General features: G+C 56.9%; 1 protein-coding gene across 1 annotated transcript; it reads left to right on the top strand.

The window, feature by feature from the left end:
* Window positions 1–1,840: 1,840 nt before the first annotated feature.
* WDR7 (WD repeat domain 7) lies at window positions 1,841–27,450 on the top strand (the record flags this gene model as incomplete). The annotated part of the gene is made up of 25 exons (XM_062629358.1): window positions 1,841–1,947; window positions 2,192–2,270; window positions 2,364–2,540; window positions 2,617–2,691; window positions 4,290–4,409; window positions 4,493–4,638; window positions 4,870–4,972; window positions 5,483–5,615; window positions 5,799–6,047; window positions 11,385–11,605; window positions 11,681–11,876; window positions 11,994–12,208; window positions 13,178–13,923; window positions 14,010–14,089; window positions 15,821–15,939; window positions 16,033–16,156; window positions 16,383–16,496; window positions 19,421–19,633; window positions 21,427–21,613; window positions 23,063–23,180; window positions 23,264–23,413; window positions 23,486–23,568; window positions 23,736–23,835; window positions 24,344–24,448; window positions 27,247–27,450. Coding segments are annotated over 25 exons (4,164 nt in total), but the record flags the coding sequence as incomplete, so codon positions are not given.
* Between the last annotated feature and the right edge of the window lie 275 nt (window positions 27,451–27,725).

Consider the following 27,725-nt stretch of genomic DNA (forward strand, 5'->3'; position numbering starts at 1 on the left):
GGGATTTAAGCCGGGAATCACCCGGCTCCCGTTGGAGAGGGCGATGGGCGCAGTGGGCCGCAGTGATTTCCCTTTAGGTTCGTCCATCCCATAATAAGCTCTTTATGGGTCTCCGTCCCCTTTTGGCTTGTGGGGTGCGTGCGCATATAGGGGGCTGGCCCCATAGGAGGCCTTGTGCCCCCCTTATCCCATCCTTGTCTCATCCCATCCCATCCTTATCCCATCCTTATCCCATCCCATCCTTATCCCATCCCATCCCATCCTTATCCCATCCTTATCCCATCCCGTCCCATCCTTATCCCATCCTTATCCCATCCTTATCCCATCCTTATCCCATCCTTATCCCATCCTTATCCCATCCTTATCCCATCCCATCCCATCCTTATCCCATCCCATCCTTATCCCATCCTTATCCCATCCTTATCCCATCCTTATCCCATCCTTATCCCATCCTTATCCCATCCCATCCTTATCCCATCCTTATCCCATCCCATCCCATCCTTATCCCCCATCCTTTATCCCATCCCCCTTATCCCATCCTTATCCCATCCTTATCCCATCCTTATCCCATCCTTATCCCATCCCATCCCATCCTTATCCCATCCTTATCCCATCCCATCCCATCCTTATCCCATCCCATCCTTATCCCACCCCATCCCATCCTTATCCCATCCCATCCCATCCTTATCCCATCCTTATCCCATCCCATCCTTATCCCATCCCATCCTTATCCCATCCCATCCTTATCCCATCCCATCCTTATCCCATCCTTATCCCATCCTTATCCCATCCTTATCCCATCCCATCCTTATCCCATCCTTATCCCATCCCATCCTTATCCCATCCTTATCCCATCCTTATCCCATCCTTATCCCATCCTTATCCCATCCTTATCCCATCCCATCCTTATCCCATCCTTATCCCATCCTTATCCCATCCCATCCCATCCTTATCCCATCCCATCCTTATCCCATCCCATCCCATCCTTATCCCATCCTTATCCCATCCTTATCCCATCCTTATCCCATCCTTATCCCATCCCATCCCATCCTTATCCCATCCTTATCCCATCCCATCCCATCCTTATCCCATCCTTATCCCATTCTTGTCCCATCCTTATCCCATCCTTGTCCCATCCTTATCCCATCCTTATCCCATCCTTATCCCATCCTTATCCCATCCTTATCCCATCCCATCCCATCCTTATCCCATCCTTATCCCATCCTTATCCCATCCTTATCCCATCCCATCCTTATCCCATCCTTATCCCATCCTTATCCCATCCTTATCCCATCCTTATCCCATCCCATCCTTATCCCATCCTTATCCCATCCTTACCCCATCCTTATCCCATTCTTGTCCCATCCTTATCCCATCCTTGTCCCATCCTTATCCCATCCTTATCCCATCCTTATCCCACCCTTATCCCATCCTTATCCCATCCTTATCCCATCCCATCCTTATCCCATCCTTATCCCATCCTTATCCCATCCTTATCCCATCCTTACCCCATCCTTATCCCACCCCATCCCATCCCATCCTTATCCCATCCTTATCCCATCCTTATCCCATCCCATCCCATCCTTATCCCATCCTTATCCCATCCTTATCCCATCCTTATCCCATCCTTATCCCATCCTTATCCCATCCTTATCCCATCCCATCCCATCCTTATCCCATCCTTATCCCATCCTTATCCCATCCTTATCCCATCCTTATCCCATCCCTATCCCATCCCATCCCATCCTTATCCCATCCCATCCTTATCCCATCCTTATCCCATCCTTATCCCATCCTTATCCCATCCTTATCCCATCCTTATCCCATCCTTATCCCATAGATCAAGCCCCGGGCTCTGCTCTTCGGCCACGCCGCCCCCGTTCCCTGCCTGGCCCCGGCCTCGGGCCCCGGGGAGCAGCCCTGCGTCGTCAGCGCCTCGGAGAGCGGGTGAGTTCCCATGGGATTCATTCATTCCCGGCCTCGGGAATTCCGCGGGGGGACCGAAATGGGAAGAGCCCCCCCCCCCCGTCCCCTCCATGCGGGGGGGGTGCGTTCCCGACAGCAGGAATTCCACCCTGGGACGGGATCCATGGGATAAAAGGGTTCTTTAAGCGCGTTCCCAGCGGGAGCAGCGTTATCCCGAGGCGTTCCCTTCGGGAATGCCGTCGTTCCCGTTTCCCCCGCTCCATAGGGAGATGTGCCTGTGGGATGTCACCGACGGCCGGTGCCTGGAGTTCACCAAGCTGGCCTGCACGCACACGGGCATCCGGGTGAGCGCTTGGAAAACCGGGAAAGGGGGGGGGGGGGGGGAAAACCCATGGGAATGCTGCCGGAAAAGGCTGGAATGCCGCCCGGCCCCGCAGTTCTACCGCCCCGCCGGCGCGGGCCACCGGGAAGGGAGGCTCCTGTGCCACGGCCATTATCCCGAAATCCTCGTGCTGGATGCGAGCAGCTTGGAGGTCCTTTATTCCTTGCTTTCCAAGATCGCTCCCGACTGGATCAGCGCCGTCAGCGTCCGGGGTAAGGATGCGCTCCGGGCTGTCCCATCCCGTCCCATCCCGTTCCGTGATCCCGGGAAGGATTTAAGCCCTCCTTGCTCTGTGTGCTGCCCCAGAGGACGCGGTGGTGGCGGTGTCCGTGTCCGGCATCCTCAAGGTCTGGATCCTGCCGTCGGAAGCGGGCCGCGGGCAGGTAAGGGGAAGGTTCCGGATCCGGGCTATTCCGGCCCTTGGGAATGCGGGATCCTCCTCTCCCGGCCTTTGGGTGCTGTTGCAACGGGCTGGCATTCCCTGGGTGCCGCTTGAACAGGGAATTCCCGCCTTTTCCTTATCCCGATCCGGCGCCTTGCCAGCAGAATTCCCAACTTTTCCCATGTTTGGGTTGGAAAACTGCTTTCTTCCTTGCTCTGCCTCATAGCTGCTGTTAATACCCAGCTATGGGGGCCCCCCCCCCCATATTCCCCCTCTTCCCATGTCCTCTTCCTCCCTTAAGGCACCGTGCCGCACATCCCAAAGGGAATGCCGCATCCCAAAGGGAACTCAGCATCCCAAAGGGAGCACCTCATCCCAAAGGGAATTTAGCATCCCAAAGGGAGCGCAGCATCCCAAAGGGACCTCAGCATCCCAAAGGGAACTCAGCATCCCAAAGGGAACTCAGCATCCCAAAGGGAACTCAGCATCCCAAAGGGAACTCAGCATCCCAAAGGGAACTCAGCATCCCAAAGGGAACTCAGCATCCCAAAGGGAACTCAGCATCCCAAAGGGAGCACAGCATCCCAAAGGGAGTGCAGCATCCCAAAGGGACCTCAGCATCCTAACGGGAACTCAGCATCCCAACGGGAACTCAGCATCCCAACGGGAACTCCGCATCCCAATGGGACCTTAGCATCCCAAAGGGAACTCAGCATCCCAATGGGAACTCAGCATCCCAAAGGGAGCGCAGCATCCCAACGGGAACTCAGCATCCCAAAGGGAGCGCAGCATCCCAACGGAAGCTCCGCATCCCAAAGGGACCTCAGCATCCCAAAGGGAATTCAGCATCCCAAAGGGAGCGCAGCATCCCAAAGGGAACTCAGCATCCCAAAGGGAACTCAGCATCCCAAAGGGAGCACAGCATCCCAAAGGGAGTGCAGCATCCCAAAGGGACCTCAGCATCCTAACGGGAACTCAGCATCCCAACGGGAACTCAGCATCCCAACGGGAACTCCGCATCCCAATGGGACCTTAGCATCCCAAAGGGAACTCAGCATCCCAATGGGAACTCAGCATCCCAAAGGGAGCGCAGCATCCCAACGGGAACTCAGCATCCCAAAGGGAGCGCAGCATCCCAACGGAAGCTCCGCATCCCAAAGGGACCTCAGCATCCCAAAGGGAATTCAGCATCCCAAAGGGAGCGCAGCATCCCAAAGGGAACTCAGCATCCCAAAGGGAACTCAGCATCCCAAAGGGAATGCTGCATCCCAGTGGGAACTCAGCATCCCAAAGGGAGCACAGCATCCCAACGGGAACACCGCATCCCAAAGGGACCTCAGCATCCCAAAGGGAACTCATCCCAATGGGAGCGCAGCATCCCAAAGGGACCTCAGCATCCCAAAGGGAGCGCAGCATCCCAAAGGGAACTCAGCATCCCAACGGGAACTCAGCATCCCAACGGGAGCTCCGCATCCCACGGGAACACAGCATCCCAACGGGAATGCAGCATCCCAATGGGAATGCAGCATCCCAATGGGAGCTCCGCATCCCAACGGGAGCTCCGCATCCCACGGGATTCCCATCTCCCATTCCCCCTAGGATCCGTCCCCGCTCTCCGAAGAGGAATCCAAGCCCATCTCGTGCCACAACTGCCGGAGCCTCTCCCGGTGTCCCTGGGCTCCCGGCTCCTTGCTCCTGGTGTGCTCCCAGTCGTGGCGGGTAGGTGCGGGCGGGGAATCCCATGGGATGCTCCGGGTCCTCATCCCAAGGCGGATCCCGCAGCTCCGTTGCTTCCCCTTTAGGTCCTGGATGCCGGGGATTATTCCCTGCTCTGCTCCGTGGGCAGCGAGAGCCGGCGGGCTTGGAGCGGGGGGGAATTCCTAGCCCCGGATCGCGTCGTTGTATGGAGCGAGGAAGGGCAGAGCTTCATCTACGCGCTGCCCGGCAGGTAGGGAATGGGGCGGCATTCCCGGGATTCCCTGTTGCTCGGGATGAGGAGCGAGGCAGGGCCGAAAGGGAGCCCCCGGGGGCTGCCGCTTGCCCTTGGAAAAGCGGATCCGTGCGGGAAGGGGGCCTCTTCCCATAGCCTGAGATGAGCTGGAAGGTGCCTCCCGTGCCACAGCATCCCCGTGGGATGAATCCCTTGGGATGCATCCCTGCTCCTTGCTTGTTCTCCCAGCTGCCTGCCCGCCAGCGAGTCCTTCCGGCGCGACGTTGGGAAAGGCGTGGAAAACCTCATCCCTCCTTCCTTGCTCCGGGTGCTGGAGAGGCCGGAGCAGGAGGTAAAACCCCGTGGATCCCTGGCTTCTGTTCCCTCTAAACCTTTGGGATCTCCCCGTTCCCTTTGGGATAGGGCGTTATCCTTCGGGAAACCCCATTGTATCCTTTGGGATCTCCCCATTCCCTTTGGGATAGGGCGTTATCCTTTGGGAAACCCTGTCGTATCCTTTGGGATCTCCCCGTTCCCTTTGGGATAGGGCGTTATCCTTCGGGAAACCCTGTCGTATCCTTTGGGATCTCCCCGTTCCCTTTGGGATAGGGCGTTATCCTTTGGGAAACCCCGCCGTATCCTTTGGGATCTCCCCGTTTGGGATAGGGCGTTATCCTTCGGGAAACCCCATCGTATCCTTTGGGATCTCCCCGTTTGGGATAGGGCGTTATCCTTCGGGAAACCCCGTTGTATCCTTTGGGATCTCCCTGTTTGGGATATGGCGTTATCCTTCGGGAAACCCCGCCGTATCCCTGTTATCCCTTTGGGCCCCGTGCTTCCCTTGCCCTCTTGCCTCCAGCAGCTCCTCATCTGCCCCCCCGTGACTGGGTTCTTCCATGGCCGGAAGCCTCGTGCTTCCCAGCTCCTCCTCCAAGGCGACTCTTCGGGAAGGCTTTCCCTATGGAGCATCCCGGATAGCCTGGAGCAGCGCGAAGGTACCGCGAGGGGACGAAGGGGGATTTGAGGGCCGGGGAGCCAGCGTTATCCATAGGGATGCCGGCTCCGCGATGGGGATCCCTCCCCTCGAGGTTGAGGAGCATCCCGAGCGGGGAGGAAGGCTCCCGGGGTTTAACCCCTTCTTCCTTCTTCTTCTTCTTCCCTCCCTCTTTGTGCTCCAGGCGCGCAGCCGACGACGTCCTTATCCCTGCAGGAAGCCTTTGATGGGCTGGAGCCTCATCCGGCCGGGATCATCGACCAGCTGAGCTCCGTTCCCAACATCCCGGAGCCCCTCAAGGTGACGGCCAGCGTCTACATCCCCGGGCAGGGCCGGCTGGTGTGCGGCCGCGACGACGGCAGCATCGTCATCGTGCCCGCCACGCAGACGGCAACCGTGCAGCTCCTGCGGGGAGAGCACGCGCTCCGAAGGGGTACGGGCACCCCAAAGGGCACCCCAAAGCAGCTCCTGGGGTCTGAGGGGGTTCTGAGCTGGGCTTTGGTCCTAAGGAGACCTTAAAGCAGGGTCTAAAGGGGGTTCAGAGCTGGGCATGGCCCTAAGGAAACCTTAAAGCAGGGTCTAAAGGGGGTTCTGAGCTGGGCATGGCCCTAAGGAGACCTTAAAGCAGGGTCTAAAGGGGGTTCAGAGCTGGGCTTTGGTCCTAAGGAGACCTTAAAGCAGGGTCTAAAGGGGGTTTTGAGCTGGGCTTTGGTCCTAAGGAGACCTTAAAGCAGGGTCTAAAGGGGGTTCTGAGCTGGGCTTTGGTCCTAAGGAAACCTTAAAGCAGGGTCTAAAGGGGGTTTTGAGCTGGGCTTTGGTCCTAAGGAAACCTTAAAGCAGGGTCTAAAGGGGGTTCAGAGCTGGGCATGGCCCTAAGGAAACCTTAAACAGGGTCTAAAGGGGGTTCTGAGCTGGGCATGGCCCTAAGGAAACCTTAAAGCAGGGTCTAAAGGGGGTTCTGAGCCGGGCATGGCCCTAAGGAGACCTTAAAGCAGGGTCTAAAGGGGGTTCTGAGCTGGGCATGGCCCTAAGGAAACCTTAAAGCAGGGTCTAAAGGGGGTTCAGAGCTGGGCATGGCCCTAAGGAAACCTTAAAGCAGGGTCTAAAGGGGGTTCGGAGCTGGGCTTTGGTCCTAAGGAGACCTTAAAGCAGGGTCTAAAGGGGGTTCTGAGCTGGGCATGGCCCTAAGGAGACCTTAAAGCAGGGTCTAAAGGGGGTTCTGAGCTGGGCTTTGGTCCTAAGGAGACCTTAAAGCAGGGTCTAAAGGGGGTTCAGAGCTGGGCTTTGGTCCTAAGGAGACCTTAAAGCAGGGTCTAAAGGGGGTTCAGAGCTGGGCTTTGGTCCTAAGGAAACCTTAAAGCAGGGTCTAAAGGGGGTTCTGAGCTGGGCATGGCCCTAAGGAAACCTTAAAGCAGGGTCTAAAGGGGGTTCTGAGCTGGGCATGGCCCTAAGGAAACCTTAAACAGGGTCTAAAGGGGGTTCGGAGCTGGGCTTTGGTCCTAAGGAGACCTTAAAGCAGGGTCTAAAGGGGGTTCGGAGCTGGGCATGGCCCTAAGGAAACCTTAAAGCAGGGTCTAAAGGGGGTTCTGAGCTGGGCATGGCCCTAAGGAGACCTTAAAGCAGGGTCTAAAGGGGGTTCAGAGCTGGGCTTTGGTCCTAAGGAGACCTTAAAGCAGGGTCTAAAGGGGGTTTTGAGCTGGGCTTTGGTCCTAAGGAAACCTTAAAGCAGGGTCTAAAGGGGGTTCAGAGCTGGGCATGGCCCTAAGGAAACCTTAAACAGGGTCTAAAGGGGGTTCTGAGCTGGGCATGGCCCTAAGGAAACCTTAAAGCAGGGTCTAAAGGGGGTTCTGAGCCGGGCATGGCCCTAAGGAGACCTTAAAGCAGGGTCTAAAGGGGGTTCTGAGCTGGGCATGGCCCTAAGGAAACCTTAAAGCAGGGTCTAAAGGGGGTTCAGAGCTGGGCATGGCCCTAAGGAAACCTTAAAGCAGGGTCTAAAGGGGGTTCGGAGCTGGGCTTTGGTCCTAAGGAGACCTTAAAGCAGGGTCTAAAGGGGGTTCTGAGCTGGGCATGGCCCTAAGGAGACCTTAAACAGGGTCTAAAGGGGGTTCTGAGCTGGGCATGGCCCTAAGGAGACCTTAAAGCAGGGTCTAAAGGGGGTTCTGAGCTGGGCTTTGGTCCTAAGGAGACCTTAAAGCAGGGTCTAAAGGGGGTTCAGAGCTGGGCTTTGGTCCTAAGGAGACCTTAAAGCAGGGTCTAAAGGGGGTTCAGAGCTGGGCTTTGGTCCTAAGGAGACCTTAAAGCAGGGTCTAAAGGGGGTTCGGAGCTGGGCATGGCCCTAAGGAAACCTTAAAGCAGGGTCTAAAGGGGGTTCAGAGCTGGGCATGGCCCTAAGGAGACCTTAAAGCAGGGTCTAAAGGGGGTTCAGAGCTGGGCATGGCCCTAAGGAGACCTTAAAGCAGGGTCTAAAGGGGGTTCAGAGCTGGGCATGGCCCTAAGGAGACCTTAAAGCAGGACCTAAAGGGGGTTCTGAGCTGGGCATGGCCCTAAGGAGACCTTAAAGCAGGGTCTAAAGGGGGTTCGGAGCTGGGCTTTGGTCCTAAGGAAACCTTAAAGCAGGGTCTAAAGGGGGTTCTGAGCCGGGCATGGCCCTAAGGAAACCTTAAAGCAGGGTCTAAAGGGGGTTCGGAGCTGGGCTTTGGTCCTAAGGAAACCTTAAAGCAGGGTCTAAAGGGGGTTCTGACCCGGGCATGGCCCTAAGGAAACCTTAAAGCAGGGTCTAAAGGGGGTTCTGAGCTGGGCATGGCCCTAAGGAAACCTTAAAGCAGGGTCTAAAGGGGGTTCTGAGCTGGGCATGGCCCTAGGGAAACCTTAAAGCAGGGTCTAAAGGGGGTTCTGAGCCGGGTGGAGCTGGGCTTTGGTCCTAAGGAGACCTTAAAGCAGGGTCTAAAGGGGGTTCGGAGCTGGGCATGGCCCTAAGGAGACCTTAAAGCAGGGTCTAAAGGGGGTTCAGGGCTGGGCATGGCCCTAAGGAAACCTTAAAGCAGGGTCTAAAGGGGGTTCGGAGCTGGGCATGGCCCTAAGGAGACCTTAAAGCAGGGTCTAAAGGGGGTTCTGAGCTGGGCATGGCCCTAAGGAGACCTTAAAGCAGGGTCTAAGGAGACCTTAAAGCAGGGTCTAAAGGGGGTTCGGAGCCCCATGGAGCAGGGCATGGCCCTAAGGAGACCTTAAAGCAGGGTCTAAAGGGGGTTCAGAGCCGGGCATGGCCCTAAGGAAACCTTAAAGCAGGGTCTAAAGGGGGTTCTGAGCTGGGCATGGTCCTAAGGAGACCTTAAAGCAGGGTCTAAAGGGGGTTCAGAGCTGGGCATGGCCCTAAGGAGACCTTAAAGCAGGGTCTAAAGGGGGTTCTGAGCTGGGCATGGCCCTAAGGAGACCTTAAAGCAGGGTCTAAAGGGGGTTCTGAGCTGGGCTTTGGTCCTAAGGAAACCTTAAAGCAGGGTCTAAAGGGGGTTCAGAGCTGGGCATGGCCCTAAGGAGACCTTAAAGCAGGGTCTAAAGGGGGTTCGGAGCTGGGCATGGCCCTAAGGAAACCTTAAAGCAGGGTCTAAAGGGGGTTCTGAGCTGGGCTTTGGTCCTAAGGAGACCTTAAAGCAGGGTCTAAAGGGGGTTCTGAGCTGGGCATGGCCCTAAGGAGACCTTAAAGCAGGGTCTAAAGGGGGTTCGGAGCTGGGCTTTGGTCCTAAGGAGACCTTAAAGCAGTGTCTAAAGGGGGTTCGGAGCTGGGCATGGCCCTAAGGAAACCTTAAAGCAGGGTCTAAAGGGGGTTCTGAGCTGGGCTTTGGTCCTAAGGAGACCTTAAACAGGGTCTAAAGGGGGTTCTGAGCTGGGCATGGCCCTAAGGAAACCTTAAACAGGGTCTAAAGGGGGTTCAGAGCTGGGCATGGCCCTAAGGAGACCTTAAAGCAGGGTCTAAAGGGGGTTCGGAGCTGGGCATGGCCCTAAGGAAACCTTAAAGCAGGGTCTAAAGGGGGTTCTGAGCTGGGCATGGCCCTAAGGAAACCTTAAAGCAGGGTCTAAAGGGGGTTCTGAGCTGGGCATGGCCCTAAGGAAACCTTAAACAGGGTCTAAAGGGGGTTCTGAGCTGGGCATGGCCCTAAGGAAACCTTAAAGCAGGGTCTAAAGGGGGTTCTGAGCTGGGCATGGCCCTAAGGAAACCTTAAAGCAGGGTCTAAAGGGGGTTCTGAGCTGGGCTTGGCCCTAAGGAAACCTTAAAGCAGGGTCTAAAGGGGGTTCAGAGCTGGGCATGGCCCTAAGGAGACCTTAAAGCAGGGTCTAAAGGGGGTTCAGAGCTGGGCATGGCCCTAAGGAGCCCTTGAAGCAGGGTCTAAAGGGGGTTCTGAGACGGGGGGAGCTGGGCTTTGGTCCTAAGGAAACCTTAAAGCAGGGTCTAAAGGGGGTTCGGAGCTGGGCATGGCCCTAAGGAGACCTTAAAGCAGGGTCTAAAGGGGGTTCTGAGCTGGGCTTTGGTCCTAAGGAGACCTTAAAGCAGGGTCTAAAGGGGGTTCAGAGCTGGGCTTTGGTCCTAAGGAGACCTTAAACAGGGTCTAAAGGGGGTTCTGAGCTGGGCTTTGGTCCTAAGGAGACCTTAAAGCAGGGTCTAAAGGGGGTTCAGAGCTGGGCATGGCCCTAAGGAAACCTTAAAGCAGGGTCTAAAGGGGGTTCGGAGCTGGGCATGGCCCTAAGGAGACCTTAAGGCAGGGTCTAAAGGGGGTTCAGAGCTGGGCATGGCCCTAAGGAAACCTTAAAGCAGGGTCTAAAGGGGGTTCGGAGCTGGGCATGGCCCTAAGGAGACCTTAAAGCAGGGTCTAAAGGGGGTTCAGAGCTGGGCATGGCCCTAAGGAGACCTTAAAGCAGGGTCTAAAGGGGGTTCTGAGCTGGGCATGGCCCTAAGGAAACCTTAAAGCAGGGTCTAAAGGGGGTTCAGAGCTGGGCTTTGGTCCTAAGGAAACCTTAAAGCAGGGTCTAAAGGGGGTTCGGAGCTGGGCATGGTCCTAAGGAGACCTTAAAGCAGGATCTAAAGGGGGTTCTGAGCCGGGGGGAGCTGGGCTTTGGTCCTAAGGAAACCTTAAAGCAGGGTCTAAAGGGGGTTTGGAGCAGGGCATGGCCCTAAGGAGACCTTAAAGCAGGGTCTAAAGGGGGTTCTGAGCTGGGCATGGCCCTAAGGAGACCTTAAAGCAGGGTCTAAAGGGGGTTCGGAGCTGGGCATGGCCCTAAGGAGACCTTAAAGCAGGACCTAAAGGGGGTTCTGAGCTGGGCATGGCCCTAAGGAGACCTTAAAGCAGGACCTAAAGGGGGTTCTGAGCTGGGCATGGCCCTAAGGAAACCTTAAAGCAGGGTCTAAAGGGGGTTCAGAGCTGGGCATGGCCCTAAGGAGACCTTAAAGCAGGGTCTAAAGGGGGTTCAGAGCTGGGCTTTGGTCCTAAGGAGACCTTAAAGCAGGACCTAAAGGGGGTTCGGAGCTGGGCATGGCCCTAAGGAAACCTTAAAGCAGGGTCTAAAGGGGGTTCTGAGCTGGGCATGGCCCTAAGGAGACCTTAAAGCAGGACCTAAAGGGGGTTCGGAGCTGGGCATGGCCCTAAGGAAACCTTAAAGCAGGACCTAAAGGGGGTTCTGAGCGGGTTGGCGCTGGGCTTGTCCCATCGCAGCCCTTGGAGGATGTTTTAGGCTCGTTCCGGCTCTTTGACCCCTGTGTTTTGTTCCCTGCTCGCCGCAGGTTGGCCCCCGCACCGCACGCTGCGCGGCCATCGCGCCCGGGTCACCTGCCTGCTGTACCCCCACCAGGTGTCGGCGCGCTACGAGCCCGGCGCCCTGCTTTCGGGGGGCCTGGATTTCGCCGTGATCCTTTGGGATCTCTTCTCCGGCGACATGAAGCATCTCTTCCTGGTGCACGGCGGTGAGATCAACCAGCTCCTGGTGCCCCCCGAGACCTGCAGCGTGAGTTCCATCCCTCGGGAATGCCGCGAGGAGGAGCCCTTAGGGATGAGCCTAACGGAGGGGCTTTCCCTGCAGGCCAGGGTGCAGCAGTGCGTGTGCTCGGTGGCCGGCGACCACTCGGTGGGGCTACTGAGCCTGCGGGAGAGGAAGTGCCTCCTCTTGGCTTCCCGGCACCTCTTCCCCATCCGAGTGATCAAGTGGAGGCCCGCCGAGGACTACCTGGTGGTGGGCTGCGCCGACGGCTCCGTCTACGTCTGGCAGATGGATACAGGTGAAGGCAGCGGGCTGGGATGCCGAGGGGATGTTGGGAAGCTCTTTGGAGGACATGGGAATGGTTCCTTTGGGATGCTCTTGGTGGCCTTCACCACGTCCCATGGGTGCCCCCCAGGAGCTCTGGACCGCTGCGTGATGGGGATAACGGCGCTGGAGATCCTGACGGCGTGCGACGAGGCCGTGCCGGCCGGCCTCGACGCCCTGGGCCACGCCGCCGTCAACCTCAAGCAGGCCATGACGCGCCGGAGCTTGGCCGCCCTCAAGAACGTGGCCCACCAGAAGCTGCAGACCTTGGCCACCAACCTCCTGGCGCCCGAGGCGGCCGACAAGGTGCGCTGGTTTTCCAGGGAATGCTGGAGTCTGGGGGGGGCCTTACACGAAGCTCCAAGGAAAAGGAGGATCGAAGACGTGAGGAGCTGGGGGTCTTCACCCTCAAACTGGTGGTGTTCACCCTCAAGTTGGTGTTGTTCACCCTAAAGTTGGTGTTCTTCACCCCAAAACTGGTGTTTGCCCCCCTAAACTGGTGTTCTTCACCCTAAAGTTGGTGTTCTTCACCCTAAAACTGGTGTTCTTCACCCTAAAGTTGGTGTTCTTCACCCTAAAACTGGTGTTCTTCACCCTAGAGTTGGTGTTCTTCACCCTAAAGCTTGTGTCTTCACCCTCAAACTGGTGTTCCCCCCCCAAAACTGCTGCTCTTCACCCTAAAGTTGGTGTTGTTCACCCTAAAGTTGGTGGTGTTCACCCTCAAACTGGTGTTCCCCCCCCAAAACTGGTGTTCTTCACCCTAAAGTTGGTGTTGTTCACCCTAAAGTTGGTGTTCTTCACCCTCAGACTGGTGTTGTTCCCCCTAAAGCTGGTGTTCTTCACCCTAAAGCTGCTGTTCTTCACCCTAAAGCTTGTGTTCTTCACCCTAAAACTGGTGTTCGCCCCCCAAAACTGGTGTTCTTCACCCTAAAGTTGGTGTTGTTCACCCTAAAACTGGTGTTCTTCACCCTCAAGTTGGTGTTCTTCACCCTCAAACTGGTGTTCCCCCCCCAAAACTGCTGTTCTTCACCCTAAAGTTGGTGTTCTTCACCCTAAAACTGGTGGTGTTCACCCTAAAGCTGCTGTTCTTCCCCTAAAGCTGCTGTTCTTCACCCTAAAACTGGTGGTGTTCCCCCTAAAGTTGGTGTTCTTCACCCTAAAGATGCTGGTTTTCACCCCAAAGCTGCTGTTCTTCACCCTAAAGCTTGTGTTCTTCACCCTAAAGCTCCTGTCCCCCCCCCTCCCTTCAAGCTCCTTTTCCTGCTTCTTTTCCAGGGGGATTTGCCCAAGTATTCCCCCAATTCCCTGACGGTCCAAGCCCTGAAGACGAGCGGGACGGACGCCGACATCCACGTGCTCTTCTTCGACGTGGAGGCCCTCATCATCCAGCTGCTGAGCGAGGAGGCCTCCCGAGCCAGCAGCACCACCACGGCTTCTCCCGAGAGCCATCCCAAAGCTTCCAGCAGCTTGGAGAAGGGAAGTTCCTTCTTGGCGAGCAAGAGAGCCGCCGTCCTCTTCCAGCAGGTCAAGGAGACCATCAAGGAGAACATCAAAGAGCATCTCCTGGATGAGGAGGAGGAAGAGGACGAAGAGGCCGTGAGGCAGAGGAGGAAGGAGGGCGCTTCCGAGTATCGCTCCGGGAAATCCAAGCCTTTAACTCTGCTGGAATCCAACCTGACCATGGATACGGCCAAGCTCTTCATGTCCTGCCTCCACGCTTGGGGCCTCGACGCCAGCCTGGACGAGCTGTGCTTGGACCGCTTGGGAATGCTGCGGCCCCACTGCGCCGTGTCCTTCGGGCTCCTCTCCCGTGGGGCCCACATGTCCCTCATGCTGCCCGGTTACAACCAAGCCCTCGGGGATGGCTCCTGCCCTCAAGGGGGCAGCGGGAAGGGCACCTATGGGGTCTCCCGCGCCGTGACCACCCAGCACCTCCTCTCCGTCATCTCCTTGGCCAACACGCTCATGGGCATGACCGACGCCACCTTCATCGGCGAGCACATGAAGAAGGGGCCCTGCAGGTAGGGACCTGGCTGCCTGGGGTTGGAACTCGGGACCTGGAGCTGCTTTTCCCAAGCTTTTCTCCTCTCTTTTTTGCCCTTTTTAGGCCACCCAGACCGGGCCCTGCCGAGAGCTCGCGAGCCAAAGCCCCCCCTGGCCCTGCAGCCCAAGGCCACATCAAGCAAGGTAAAAGGGGATGGGAGGGATCCGGGATACTCGGGAGCAGGTCCCAAAGGGGTGCCTTGCCTTGGCTTCCATGAGTAGGGCACCTTCCAATCCCCCCCGTGTGGAAGCAGCAGAGCCCAGCTCCACGCCGTTATTCCGGGCTTCCTTCTCCTCCTTGGAAGCGTTGGGTCTCCTGCCCCAGTGCTCCTCTTGCTTTACTCTTGCTGCTCTCCTCACTCGGCCTCTTGTCTTTTCTCTTCTCTTCTCTTCTCTTCCTTTCCCTGCCCTGGGCAAGGCAACCCCGAAGGTGCTCCCGACGCTGCTCCTCCTCCTTTCCATCCCTCTTTCTTAGTCAACGAAGGTATTCCTTCCCTCCTCGGTATTCCTTCCCTCCTCGGTATTCCTTCCCTCCTCCATATTCCTTCCCTCCTCGGTATTCCTTCCCTCCTCACTATTCCTTCCCTCTTCGGTATTCCTTCCCTCCTCGGTATTCCTTCACCTCCTCCGTATTCCTTCCCTCTTCGGTATTCCTTCCCTCCTCCGTATTCCTTCCCTCCTCGCTTCCTGCTTCCCACCTACCCCACACCCCCCCCGGGAGGGAGAGGACAAAGAAGGGGTTGGTGGGAGAGGAAGAGGAGGAGGAAGGAGGAGATGGCTGTGCCAGGGTGGAAAGGGCTTGGCTAGCCTATGTGTGTTGGAGAGCATCGGGGTAGTGGTGGGGTGCCCCATGAGTGGTCCAAATGCCCCTCAATGTAACCCCTTTGTAGCTCTTGGAGGCAGAATGGGGATACTACTACTAGTAGTAAGTATGCTTTGAGTATCCATAGGGCTGCCTAGGAGTAAATCCATCCTACAAGCATCTAACATGGAAACAGCTCAGCTTGGAGCCCTGAAGGGGAGCTCTTTAAGGCAGAATGGGGATACTACTACTAGTAGTAAGCATGCTTTGAGTATCCATAGGGGTGCCTAGGAGTAAATCCATCCTACAAGCATTTAACATGGAAACAGGCCTGGTTTTACCCCCGAAGGGGAGCTCTTTAAGGTAGAATGGGGATACTACTACTAGTAGTAAGTATGCTTTGAGTATCCATAGGGGTGCCTAGGAGTAAATCCATCCTACAAGCATCTAACATGGAAACAGCTCAGGTTGGAGCCCTGAAGGGGAGCTCTTTAAGGTAGAATGGGGATACTACTACTAGTAGTAAGTATGCTTTGAGTACCCATAGGGGTGCCTAGGAGTAAATCCATCCTACAAGCATCTAACATGGAAACAGGCCTGGTTTTAGCCCCGAAGGGGAGCTCTTTAAGGTAGAATGGGGATACTACTACTAGTAGTAAGTATGCTTTGAGTATCCATAGGGGTGCCTAGGAGTAAATCCATCCTCCAAGCCTCTACCATGGAAACAGGCCTGGTGGCTCCCCCCCAGCATTGAGGCTTGGCCTAGGGACGGAGTAAGCCCGTTGCAGGCAGGTTGAGGGGGCAAACAGGGCCTCCAACCCCCTTCCAACAAGACGTAGGGCAGGCCCCGGGTCGGCCTCCATCCCAACCCTCATTCCCAAGAGGAATAAGAGCGGGATAAGCCGAGCAGGCTGGGATCGGATGCTTTCCTCCTCAAGCCTTACTCCCCCCCCCCGCCCCGACCAATGGAATCCAATGGAGGTGGGATGGAGGGGGGGTGTGTGTGTGTGTCCATCCCCACCCCGCTTCCATGGTGATCCCGAGGTTTTTCCTTTGGGATGGGCGTCGGGCAGGATGGAGCCAGCTGGCCGCCATGCACTGCGTCATGCTGCCCGAGCTGCTGGGCCTGGAGCGCTTCCGCCCTCCCCTCCTGGAGATGCTGGCGCGGCGCTGGCAGGATCGCTGCTTGGAGGTGATCATTCCCCCTTCCCCTCTTCCCTAATCCCATGGGATGTGCCTTGGGAATCAAGGGGATGCTCCTTCCTTTGCTTGCCCCCACCCCAAGGTGAGAGAAGCAGCCCAAGCCCTGCTGCTCGCCGAGCTGCGCCGCATGGAGCAAGCCGGGAGGAAGGAGACCATCGACGCTTGGGCTCCCTACCTGCCCCACTACATGGACAGCGTTCTGTCCCGTGAGTCGGGAAAATCCCATGGGAAAAGCCCCCGGCCCCTCTGGGAAAAGGCCTCGGATGCATCCCCCTTCCCCTAGGAGCCCGGGGAGGTGGCTTGGCCCATAGGACGCATTCCCTGCTGCCAAGGGGCGCGGGATGCCGCAGCAGATTGGGGATGCCGCCGGAAAAGAGGGATTTGGGGAAGGAAGGAAGGGGTTTTCCCACTGGTTTTCCATGGGTTTTGCAGCCGGAGTAAGCTCGGAAGCCCCCCAGCCCGGCAGCGCCAGCCCGGAGCCCTCGGGAGCAGAAGGCAAGGCGCAGGAGGAGGAGCACGACCTGGGAGACGACGACATTCCAGCAGGTGGGCATCATCCCCAATGGAATGGGATGGGATCCCCAATGGAATGGGATGGGATCCCCAATGGGATGGGATCCCCAATGGAATGGGATGGGATCCCCAATGGAATGGGATCCCCAATGGAATGGGATCCCCAATGGAATGGGATGGGATCCCCAATGGAATGGGATCCCCAATGGGATGGGATCCCCAATGGAATGGGATCCCCAATGGAATGGGATCCCCAATGGAATGGGATCCCCAATGGAATGGGATGGGATCCCCAATGGAATGGGATCCCCAATGGAATGGGATGGGATCACCAATGGAATGGGATGGGATCCCCAATGGAATGGGATCCCCAGTGGAATGGGATGGGATCCCCAATGGAATGGGATCCCCAATGGAATGGGATCCCCAATGGAATGGGATGGGATCCCCAATGGAATGGGATCCCCAATGGAATGGGATCCCCAATGGAATGGGATGGGATCCCCAATGGAATGGGATCCCCAATGGAATGGGATCCCCAATGGAATGGGATGGGATCCCCAATGGAATGGGATCCCCAATGGAATGGGATCCCCAATGGAATGGGATGGGATCCCCAATGGAATGGGATGGGATCCCCAATGGGATGGGATCCCCAATGGAATGGGATCCCCAATGGAATGGGATGGGATCCCCAATGGAATGGGATCCCCAATGGAATGGGATCCCCAATGGAATGGGATCCCCAATGGAATGGGATGGGATCCCCAATGGAATGGGATCCCCAATGGAATGGGATCCCCAGTGGAATGGGATGGGATCCCCAATGGGATGGGATCCCCAATGGAATGGGATGGGATCCCCAATGGAATGGGATCCCCAATGGAATGGGATGGGATCCCCAATGGAATGGGATCCCCAATGGGATGGGATCCCCAATGGAATGGGATGGGATCCCCAATGGGATGGGATCCCCAATGGAATGGGATGGGATCCCCAATGGAATGGGATCCCCAATGGGATGGGATCCCCAATGGAATGGGATGGGATCCCCAATGGAATGGGATCCCCAATGGGATGGGATCCCCAATGGAATGGAATGGGATCCCTAATGGAATGGGATGGGATCCCCAATGGAATGGGATCCCCAATGGAATGGGATGGGATCCCCAATGGAATGGAATGGGATCCCCAATGGAATGGGATGGGATCCCCAATGGAATGGGATCCCCAATGGAATGGGATCCCCAATGGAATGGGATGGGCTCGGAAACGGGCCTCGAAGGCTCATTCCCAACGCCGCGCTCCGAGGGATCCTAGGAAGCCACGCGATTCCTATCGGGAGCGGTGCCCTTTCCGGGCAGTGCCAAAGGGAAAATCCCTTGGGATTGGAGCCCAGCATCCTCCAGGGGGTAGCTGCCTTTCGGCTGTTCCTGCTGCTTGGACTTTTGTCCTTCCCCTTCTCTCTTCCACTTGGAGCTCTTGGAAATCCCAATGGGAATGGGGGGGGTGAACCAGGGGGCAGCGCCGTGCTGATCCCGCAGGAAAAGCTCCTTCCATAGAGCTGATCCCAGCCTTAGAAGCTCCCCCCGGGGGGGGGCAGTTTGGCTGGAGAGCATCCTGAGGGTTAATGATGGCATTCCAGAGGCATTCCAGGCCAAAGGTGTCCTGGAATGGCGGAGAGGGAGACGGGGCTTGGAGCCAGCCTGCTCTAGTGCTAAGGTCTTTCCCAATCCAAAGCGTTCCGGGAGGCAGGAAGTGGAAGGCTGCATCCTTTGGGATGCAGTGAAGGGTTAACGTGGCTCAGGAGGCGGGATACAGGGAGCCCGGAGCAGGATTCCTGCTTGTTATTCCCTGGCACAGGCACCTAGATGGAATCCATATGGATAGCTGTTCTGTATGGATAATAGGTGTGGATATCCATTCTACAGGGATAATAGGTATGGATATCTGTTCCATAGGGGTAATACATAGGGATATCCATTCCATATGGGTAATACATAGGGATATCCATTCCATATGGGTAATACATAGGGATATCCATTCCATATGGGTAATAGATGTGGATATCCATTCTCTATGGATAATAGATGTGGATATCCATTCTATGTGGATAATAGATATGGATAGCCATTCTGTATGGATAATAGATGTGGATATCCATTCTATATGGGTAATACATAGGGATATCCATTCCATATGGGTAATACATAGGGATATCCATTCCATATGGATAATAGATGTGGATAGCCGTTCTGTATGGATAATAGATATGGATAGCCATTCCTTATGGATAATAGATATGGATAGCCATTCTATATGGATAATAGATGTGGATATCCATTCTGTATGGATAATATGGATATCCATTCTATATGGATAATAGGTATGGATATCCATTCTATATGGATAATAGATGTGGATAGCCATTCTCTATGGATAATAGATATGGATAGCCATTCTATATGGATAATAGATATGGATAACCATTCTGTATGGATAATAGATATGGATATCCATTCTATATGGATAATAGATATGGATATCCATTCTATATGGATAATAGATGTGGATATCCATTCTCTATGGATAATAGATGTGGATATCCGTTCTGTATGGATAATAGATATGGATATCCATTCTATGTGGATAATAGGTATGGATATCCGTTCTGTATGGATAATAGATGTGGATATCCATTCTCTATGGATAATAGATGTGGATATCCGTTCTCTATGGATAACAGGTATGTGTATGTATATAACCCATAGGGCTAGCTCCTCCTCGGATGGGAGTGGGGATGCTGGAGGAGCAGCTCCCATCTCCCTGCATTCCCATCCCTTCCCCGCGTGTCAGCGCGGCGGCAGCGTTGCTCCGGCCCGGAATTCCACGGCTTTTCCCGTGTGCCGCGGCTCCGTTCCCAACATCCCAACGTCCCAACGTCCCTCCCCTTGCAGGCTGCCTGCCCCAGCTCAAGAAGGCCTCCCCGTCCTACGAGGAGAGGAGGAAGCAAGCCACAGCCATCGTCCTGCTGGGAGTCATCGGGGCCGAGTTCGGAGCCGAGATTGAACCCCCCAAACTCCTGCCGCGACCCCGGAGCTCCAGCCAGATTCCCGAAGGATTTGGTTTGACCAGCGGCGGAGCCAACTATTCCCTGGCGAGGCACACGTGTGAGGATCCCAAAGCTTCCAGGGAAAAGGGGGGATTTCCCTCTGCTTTCCTAGTGGGAAAGGCATGGGGAGCATGGATCGGAGCCCAGGCTTAACCCCCTCGGTGTGTCTGCCTCTCTGCAGTGAGGTGGGATCCATCCTGTTCCACCTAAAAGAGGTTTAGATCCCATTTATCCCAGTTGGAGGCTGCCTGGCAGCATTCCCCACGCCTGGAATTGCCTTAGGGCACCCCAGGGTCATCCCAAATCTGCTTGGGAGGGAGCAAGGAGGCAGAAAGCCAAGAGGAGGATGCTCCTCAACGTAATCCTGTTAAATCCCACTGTTTATTCCCATGATGGACCGTGCTCCCAACGCAGCTGCTTCCATGGAATCCAAGCCATCCCAAGGCACCCAGTGTTCCATCGCCTTCCCCGGGTCAGCGTGGTCCATGTGCTTTCCTGAAGGAATTCGGTGGGAGGTGCACAGGATCCGTGGGATTAAGCTAGGAAAAGGGAGATTTGGATGGGGTTAAGGCAGGAGAAGGGAGATTTGGATGGGGTTAAGGCAGGAGAAGGGGGATTTGGATGGGGTTAAGGCAGGAGAAGGGAGATTTGGATGGGGTTAAGGCAGGAGAAGGGGGATTTGGATGGGGTTAAGGCAGGAGAAGGGAGATTTGGATGGGGTTAAGGCAGGAGAAGGGAGATTTGGATGGGGTTAAGCCAGGAGAAGGGAGATTTGGATGGGATTAAGGCAGGAGAAGGGGGATTTGGATGGGGTTAAGGCAGGAGAAGGGAGATTTGGATGGGGTTGAGGCAGGAGAAGGGAGATTTGGATGGGATTAAGGCAGGAGAAGGGAGATTTGGATGGGGTTAAGGCAGGAGAAGGGAGATTTGGATGGGGTTAAGGCAGGAGAAGGGAGATTTGGATGGGGTTAAGGCAGGAGAAGGGAGATTTGGATGGGGTTAAGGCAGGAGAAGGGAGATTTGGATGGGATTGAGCCAGGAGAAGGGAGATTTGGATGGGGTTAAGGCAGGAGAAGGGAGATTTGGATGGGGTTAAGGCAGGAGAAGGGAGATTTGGATGGGGTTAAGGCAGGAGAAGGGAGATTTGGATGGGGTTAAGGCAGGAGAAGGGAGATTTGGATGGGATTAAGCTAGGAGAAGGGAGATTTGGATGGGGTTAAGGCAGGAGAAGGGAGATTTGGATGGGGTTAAGGCAGGAGAAGGGAGATTTGGATGGGGTTAAGGCAGGAGAAGGGGGATTTGGATGGGGTTAAGGCAGGAGAAGGGAGATTTGGATGGGGTTAAGGCAGGAGAAGGGAGATTTGGATGGGGTTAAGGCAGGAGAAGGGAGATTTGGATGGGGTTAAGGCAGGAGAAGGGGGATTTGGATGGGGTTAAGGCAGGAGAAGGGGGATTTGGATGGGATTAAGGCAGGAAAAGGGAGATTTGGATGGGGTTAAGGCAGGAGAAGGGAGATTTGGATGGGGTTAAGGCAGGAGAAGGGAGATTTGGATGGGGTTAAGGCAGGAGAAGGGAGATTTGGATGGGGTTAAGGCAGGAGAAGGGAGGTTTGGATGGGGTTAAGGCAGGAGAAGGGAGGTTTGGATGGGGTTAAGGCAGGAGGAGGGAGATTTGGATGGGGTTAAGGCAGGAGAAGGGGGATTTGGATGGGGTTAAGGCAGGAAAAGGCATTCCTCTTCATCCTTAGCGCAGCGCGGAGAATCCCTCGGGAGAAGGAGCCGCCGTGGCCGTTCCCAGGCCGGGCCCATCCCGTAGGTGATTCCCATGGGGATTCCCTCCCTGTTATCCCAGGCAAGGCGCTGACCTTCCTGCTGCTGCAGGCGCCCAGCGCCCGCCTGCCGGCGCACAGCACCATCCGCCGCAGCGCCATCGACCTCATCGGCCGCGGCTTCACCGTCTGGGAGCCCTACATGGACGTGTCGGCCGTGCTCATGGGGCTGCTGGAGCTCTGCGCCGAGGCCGACAAGCTCTTGGCCAAGTAGGTGGGAGCCGCGCTTCCCGACGCCGGGAATACGGGGATACGGGCCGGGAGAGGGGCCCGCGTCGCCCCTGGCAACGGGGGAGGGCTTGGGTACCAAGCATCGCATCCAACGTGGCCTTGAAGGATGGGGTATCCCCAGCATCTCCTTCCAACCCATTCCAACGTCCCCATCCCTTCATAGGGATGCACTTCCCAAGATCCCATACCCTGACCTTCATCCTCATCCTCTTCCTCAGCATCACCCCTGGTGCTGCTGGTCCAGCGCTTGGGTACCAACCATCGCATCCAACGTGGCCTTGAAGGATGAAGCATCTCCTTCCAACCCATTCCAACGTCCCCATCCCCTCATAGGGATGCACTTCCCAAGATCCCATACCCTGACCTTCATCCTCATCCTCTTCCTCAGCATCACCCCTGGTGCTGCTGGTCCAGCGCTTGGGTACCAACCATCACCCATCGCATCCAACCCGGCCTTGAAGGATGAAGCATCTCCTTCCAACCCATTCCAACGTCCCATACCCCTCATAGGGATGCACTTCCCAAGATCCCATACCCTGACCTTCATCCTCATCCTCTTCCTCAGCATCACTCCTGGTGCTGCTGGTCCAGCGCTTGGGTACCAACCATCGCATCCAACGTGGCCTTGAAGGATGAAGCATCTCCTTCCAACCCATTCCAACGTCCCATACCCCTCATAGGGATGCACTTCCCAAGATCCCATACCCTGACCTTCATCCTCATCCTCAGCATCACTCCTGGTGCTGCTGGTCCAGCGCTTGGGTACCAACCATCACCCATCGCATCCAACCCGGCCTTGAAGGATGAAGCATCTCCTTCCAACCCATTCCAACGTCCCCATCCCTTCATAGGGATGCACTTCCCAAGATCCCATACCCTGACCTTCATCCTCATCCTCTTCCTCAGCATCACCCCTGGTGCTGCTGGTCCAGTGCTTGGGTACCAACCATCGCATCCAACGTGGCCTTGAAGGATGAAGCATCTCCTTCCAACCCATTCCAACGTCCCCATCCCCTCATAGGGATGCACTTCCCAAGATCCCATACCCTGACCTTCATCCTCATCCTCTTCCTCAGCATCACCCCTGGTGCTGCTGGTCCAGCGCTTGGGTACCAACCATCACCCCTCACATCCAACCCGGCCTTGAAGGATGAAGCATCTCCTTCCAACCCATTCCAACATCCCCATCCCTTCATAGGGATGCACTTCCCAAGATCCCATACCCTGACCTTCATCCTCATCCTCAGCATCACCCCTGGTGCTGCTGGTCCAGCACTTGGGTACCAACCATCACCCATCGCATCCAACCTGGCCTTGAAGGATGAAGCATCTCCTTCCAACCCATTCCAACATCCCCATCCCCTCATAGGGATGCACTTCCCCAGATCCCATACCCTGACCTTCATCCTCTTCCCCCCTCTTCCTCAGCATCACCCCGGGGCTGCCCCTGAGCCCCCCCGCCGACTCGGCCCGCTCGGCGCGCCACGCTCTGGCCCTCATCGCCACAGCCCGGCCCCCGGCCTTCATCACCACCATCGCCAAGGAGGTGAGGGGATGGAGCCCCCCGACACCCCCTTTTCCTATGGGATCCAGTGGGGGATCCCACTCGGATCCGCTCCCCTCTCGTAGGTGCACAGGCACACGGCCCTGGCTGCCAACGCTCAATCCCAGCCGAACATCCACACTTCCACCCTGGCCAGGGCCAAGGGGGAGATCCTGCGCGTCCTGGAGATCCTCATCGAGAAGATGCCCGCCGACGTGGTGGAGCTGCTGGTGGAGGTGAGCGTTCCCGGCGGGATAACGCCCTTGCTTCCCGGGAGATGGGCACTGAGCCGGCCTCGTCCCTCGCAGGTGATGGACGTCATCATGTATTGCCTCGAAGGGGCCTTAGTCAAGAAGAAAGGCCTTCAGGAATGCTTCCCGGCCATCTGCAGGTGCGCCGTTCCCTCGGGAATGCCGCCGCGGCCCACATTGATCCGATGGGATTAGGGGCTGGGAGCGAGCAAAGCGGCCCCTGTGGGAAGGGAGCTCCCATCCCAAAGCAAGCTGGGATTCCTGGAGTCTCCCGCAGGCGATTCCCGTTGTTCTGCCCCCCTGCCAGGTTCTACATGGTGAGCTACTACGAGCGGAGCCACCGCGTCGCCGTGGGAGCTCGCCACGGCTCCGTGGCCCTCTATGACATCCGCACCGGGAAGTGCCAGGTAACCCGTGGAATTCCAGGCTTTTCTGCCTGGAAGTGAATGGGAAGAGCCGCGCTCGGAGCTTGCCGCTCGCATCCGCGGGGGACGCCGCGTGCCTCTTCTGCAGCCTCGTTTCCCAAAGAGATCCCGCTTTTAGGTCTTCCTTTTCCACATCCGTCTCCTTCCCGGTGCTTGGCATGCAGCAAGGCTGGGATTCATCTGTTTTCCAGCCGTTTTCCAAGCTCCCTGCCCTTCCCATGGAAGCATGGATGTGCCCTGCAGCCGGGAGCACCCAGGGCCTCGCTCTGCAGCTCCCCGTTGCCTCCAGCTCCGGCTTTCCCACAGCGGCATTCCCAAGCCGACACTTCCTGCTCCAGGGCTCTGGAAGCCCTTGGATCGGGCTGGAGAGGACAGGGGTGTTAAACAGGGGGGGCCCTATGGTGCCTGGGGGCTGTTTTCCATAGGGATGCGCTCCAAAGGAGCCTTGCAGCGCCGGACGGCATTCCTTGCTCTTTCCTTCTCTTCCCAGACTATCCATGGCCACAAAGGGCCCATAACTGCAGTGGCTTTCGCGCCCGATGGAAGGTACCTGGCCACCTACTCCAACTCCGACAGCCACCTCTGCTTCTGGCAGGTAAGGGGGGATCCATCCGGGTGGCCACCGAGGTCCACAGCACGGTGAGATGGGAGCGGGTCCGGGATGGAGATGGGAGCGGGTCCAGGATGGAGATGGGAGCGGGTCCGGGATGGAGATGGGAGCGGGTCCAGGATGGAGATGGGAGCGGGTCCGGGATGGAGATGGGAGCGGGTCCAGGATGGAGATGGGAGCGGGTCCAGGATGGAGATGGGAGCAGGTCCAGGATGGAGGTGGGAGCAGCTCCATGTTGGAGATGGGAGCAGGTCCTGGTTGGAGATGGGAGCGGGTCCAGGATGGAGATGGGAGCAGGTCCAGGATGGAGATGGGAGCGGGTCCGGGATGGAGATGGGAGCCGGTCCTGGTTGGAGATGGGAGCGGGTCCAGGATGGAGATGGGAGCGGGTCCAGGATGGAGATGGGAGCGGGTCCGGGTTGGAGATGGGAGCGGGTCCGGGTTGGAGATGGGAGCGGGTCCGGGTTGGAGATGGGAGCGGGTCCAGGATGGAGATGGGAGCGGGTCCAGGATGGAGATGGGAGCGGGTCCAGGATGGAGATGGGAGCGGGTCCAGGATGGAGATGGGAGCGGGTCCGGGTTGGAGATGGGAGCGGGTCCAGGTTGGAGATGGGAGCGGGTCCAGGATGGAGATGGGAGCGGGTCCGGGATGGAGATGGGAGCGGGTCCGGGATGGAGATGGGAGCGGGTCCGGGATGGAGATGGGAGCGGGTCCTGGTTGGAGATGGGAGCGGGTCCTGGTTGGAGATGGGAGCGGGTCCTGGTTGGAGATGGGAGCGGGTCCAGGATGGAGATGGGAGCGGGTCCAGGATGGAGATGGGACTTGCTCCATGTTGGAGACGGGAGCAGCTCCATGTTGGAGATGGGAGCAGCTCCATGTTGGAGACGGGAGCAGCTCCATGTTGGAGATGGGAGCAGCTCCATGTTGGAGATGGGACTTGCTCCATGTTGGAGATGGGAGCAGCTCCATGTTGGAGATGGGAGCAGCTCCATGTTGGAGACGGGAGCAGCTCCATGTTGGAGACGGGAGCAGCTCCATGTTGGAGACGGGATCAGCTCCATGTTGGAGATGGGAGCAGCTCCATGTTGGAGACGGGAGCAGCTCCATGTTGGAGATGGGACTTGCTCCATGTTGGAGACGGGAGCAGCTCCATGTTGGAGACGGGAGCAGCTCCATGTTGGAGATGGGAGCAGCTCCATGTTGGAGATGGGAGCAGCTCCATGTTGGAGATGGGACTTGCTCCATGTTGGAGATGGGAGCAGCTCCATGTTGGAGATGGGACTTGCTCCATGTTGGAGATGGGAGCAGCTCCATGTTGGAGATGGGACTTGCTCCATGTTGGAGACGGGAGCAGCTCCATGTTGGAGATGGGAGCAGCTCCATGTTGGAGATGGGAGCAGCTCCATGTTGGAGATGGGACTTGCTCCATGTTGGAGATGGGAGCAGCTCCATGTTGGAGATGGGAGCAGCTCCATGTTGGAGATGGGACTCGCTCCATGTTGGAGATGGGAGCAGCTCCATGTTGGAGACGGGAGCAGCTCCATGTTGGAGATGGGAGCAGCTCCATGTTGGAGACGGGAGCAGCTCCATGTTGGAGACGGGAGCAGCTCCATGTTGGAGACGGGAGCAGCTCCATGTTGGAGACGGGATCAGCTCCATGTTGGAGATGGGAGCAGCTCCATGTTGGAGACGGGAGCAGCTCCATGTTGGAGATGGGACTTGCTCCATGTTGGAGACGGGAGCAGCTCCATGTTGGAGACGGGAGCAGCTCCATGTTGGAGATGGGAGCAGCTCCATGTTGGAGATGGGAGCAGCTCCATGTTGGAGATGGGACTTGCTCCATGTTGGAGATGGGAGCAGCTCCATGTTGGAGATGGGACTTGCTCCATGTTGGAGATGGGAGCAGCTCCATGTTGGAGATGGGACTTGCTCCATGTTGGAGACGGGAGCAGCTCCATGTTGGAGATGGGAGCAGCTCCATGTTGGAGATGGGAGCAGCTCCATGTTGGAGATGGGACTTGCTCCATGTTGGAGATGGGAGCAGCTCCATGTTGGAGATGGGAGCAGCTCCATGTTGGAGATGGGACTCGCTCCATGTTGGAGATGGGAGCAGCTCCATGTTGGAGACGGGAGCAGCTCCATGTTGGAGACGGGAGCAGCTCCATGTTGGAGACGGGAGCAGCTCCATGTTGGAGATGGGATCAGCTCCATGTTGGAGATGGGATCAGCTCCATGTTGGAGACGGGAGCAGCTCCATGTTGGAGACGGGAGCAGCTCCATGTTGGAGATGGGACTTGCTCCATGTTGGAGATGGGAGCAGCTCCATGTTGGAGATGGGAGCAGCTCCATGTTGGAGACGGGAGCAGCTCCATGTTGGAGATGGGAGCAGCTCCATGTTGGAGACGGGACTTGCTCCATGTTGGAGATGGGAGCAGCTCCCTGTTGGAGACGGGAGCAGCTCCATGTTGGAGACGGGAGCAGCTCCATGTTGGAGATGGGAGCAGCTCCATGTTGGAGACGGGACTTGCTCCATGTTGGAGATGGGAGCAGCTCCCTGTTGGAGATGGGAGCAGCTCCATGTTGGAGACGGGAGCAGCTCCATGTTGGAGACGGGAGCAGCTCCATGTTGGAGACGGGAGCAGCTCCATGTTGGAGATGGGACTTGCTCCATGTTGGAGACGGGAGCAGCTCCATGTTGGAGACGGGAGCAGCTCCATGTTGGAGACGGGAGCAGCTCCATGTTGGAGCTGAGCACCTCCATCCACCACGGCTCTCCTTGCAGATGAACACATCCCTGTTGGGAAGCATTGGAATGCTGAACTCGGCCCCCCAGCTCCGCTGCATCAAGACCTACCAGGTCCCCCCCGTGCAGCCGGCCTCGCCGGGCTCCCACACCGCCCTCAAGCTGGCCCGCCTCATCTGGACTTCCAATAGGAACGTCATCCTCATGGCGCACGACGGCAAGGAGCATCGCTTCATGGTCTGAGGTACCCCCCCCATCACCATTCCCGATGGATCTCCAGCCTTCCCGACGCTCCCGAACGCCTCCCGGTGCACCCGGGCACCGCGCTCCTTGGGACGGCAGGAGGAGCTCATCCCAACGCGTTTCCAAGCCCCGTTGCCTCGGGAGCCTCGTCCCAACCGCTTCCCCTTTCCAGGCGCTCGGGAATGATGGGATGGGAAGAGCTTGCCTTGGATGCGCCCATCCGAAGGGGATGTTCCCTCTCCGGAGAGACTTGGAAGTGCTTCCGAAATCCCTCA

Source organism: Pezoporus occidentalis, unplaced genomic scaffold (genome assembly GCF_034315485.1).
Source record: "Pezoporus occidentalis ecotype Australia unplaced genomic scaffold, CSIRO_AGI_Poc_V1 ctg330, whole genome shotgun sequence".
Lineage (NCBI taxonomy): Eukaryota > Metazoa > Chordata > Aves > Psittaciformes > Psittacidae > Pezoporus > Pezoporus occidentalis.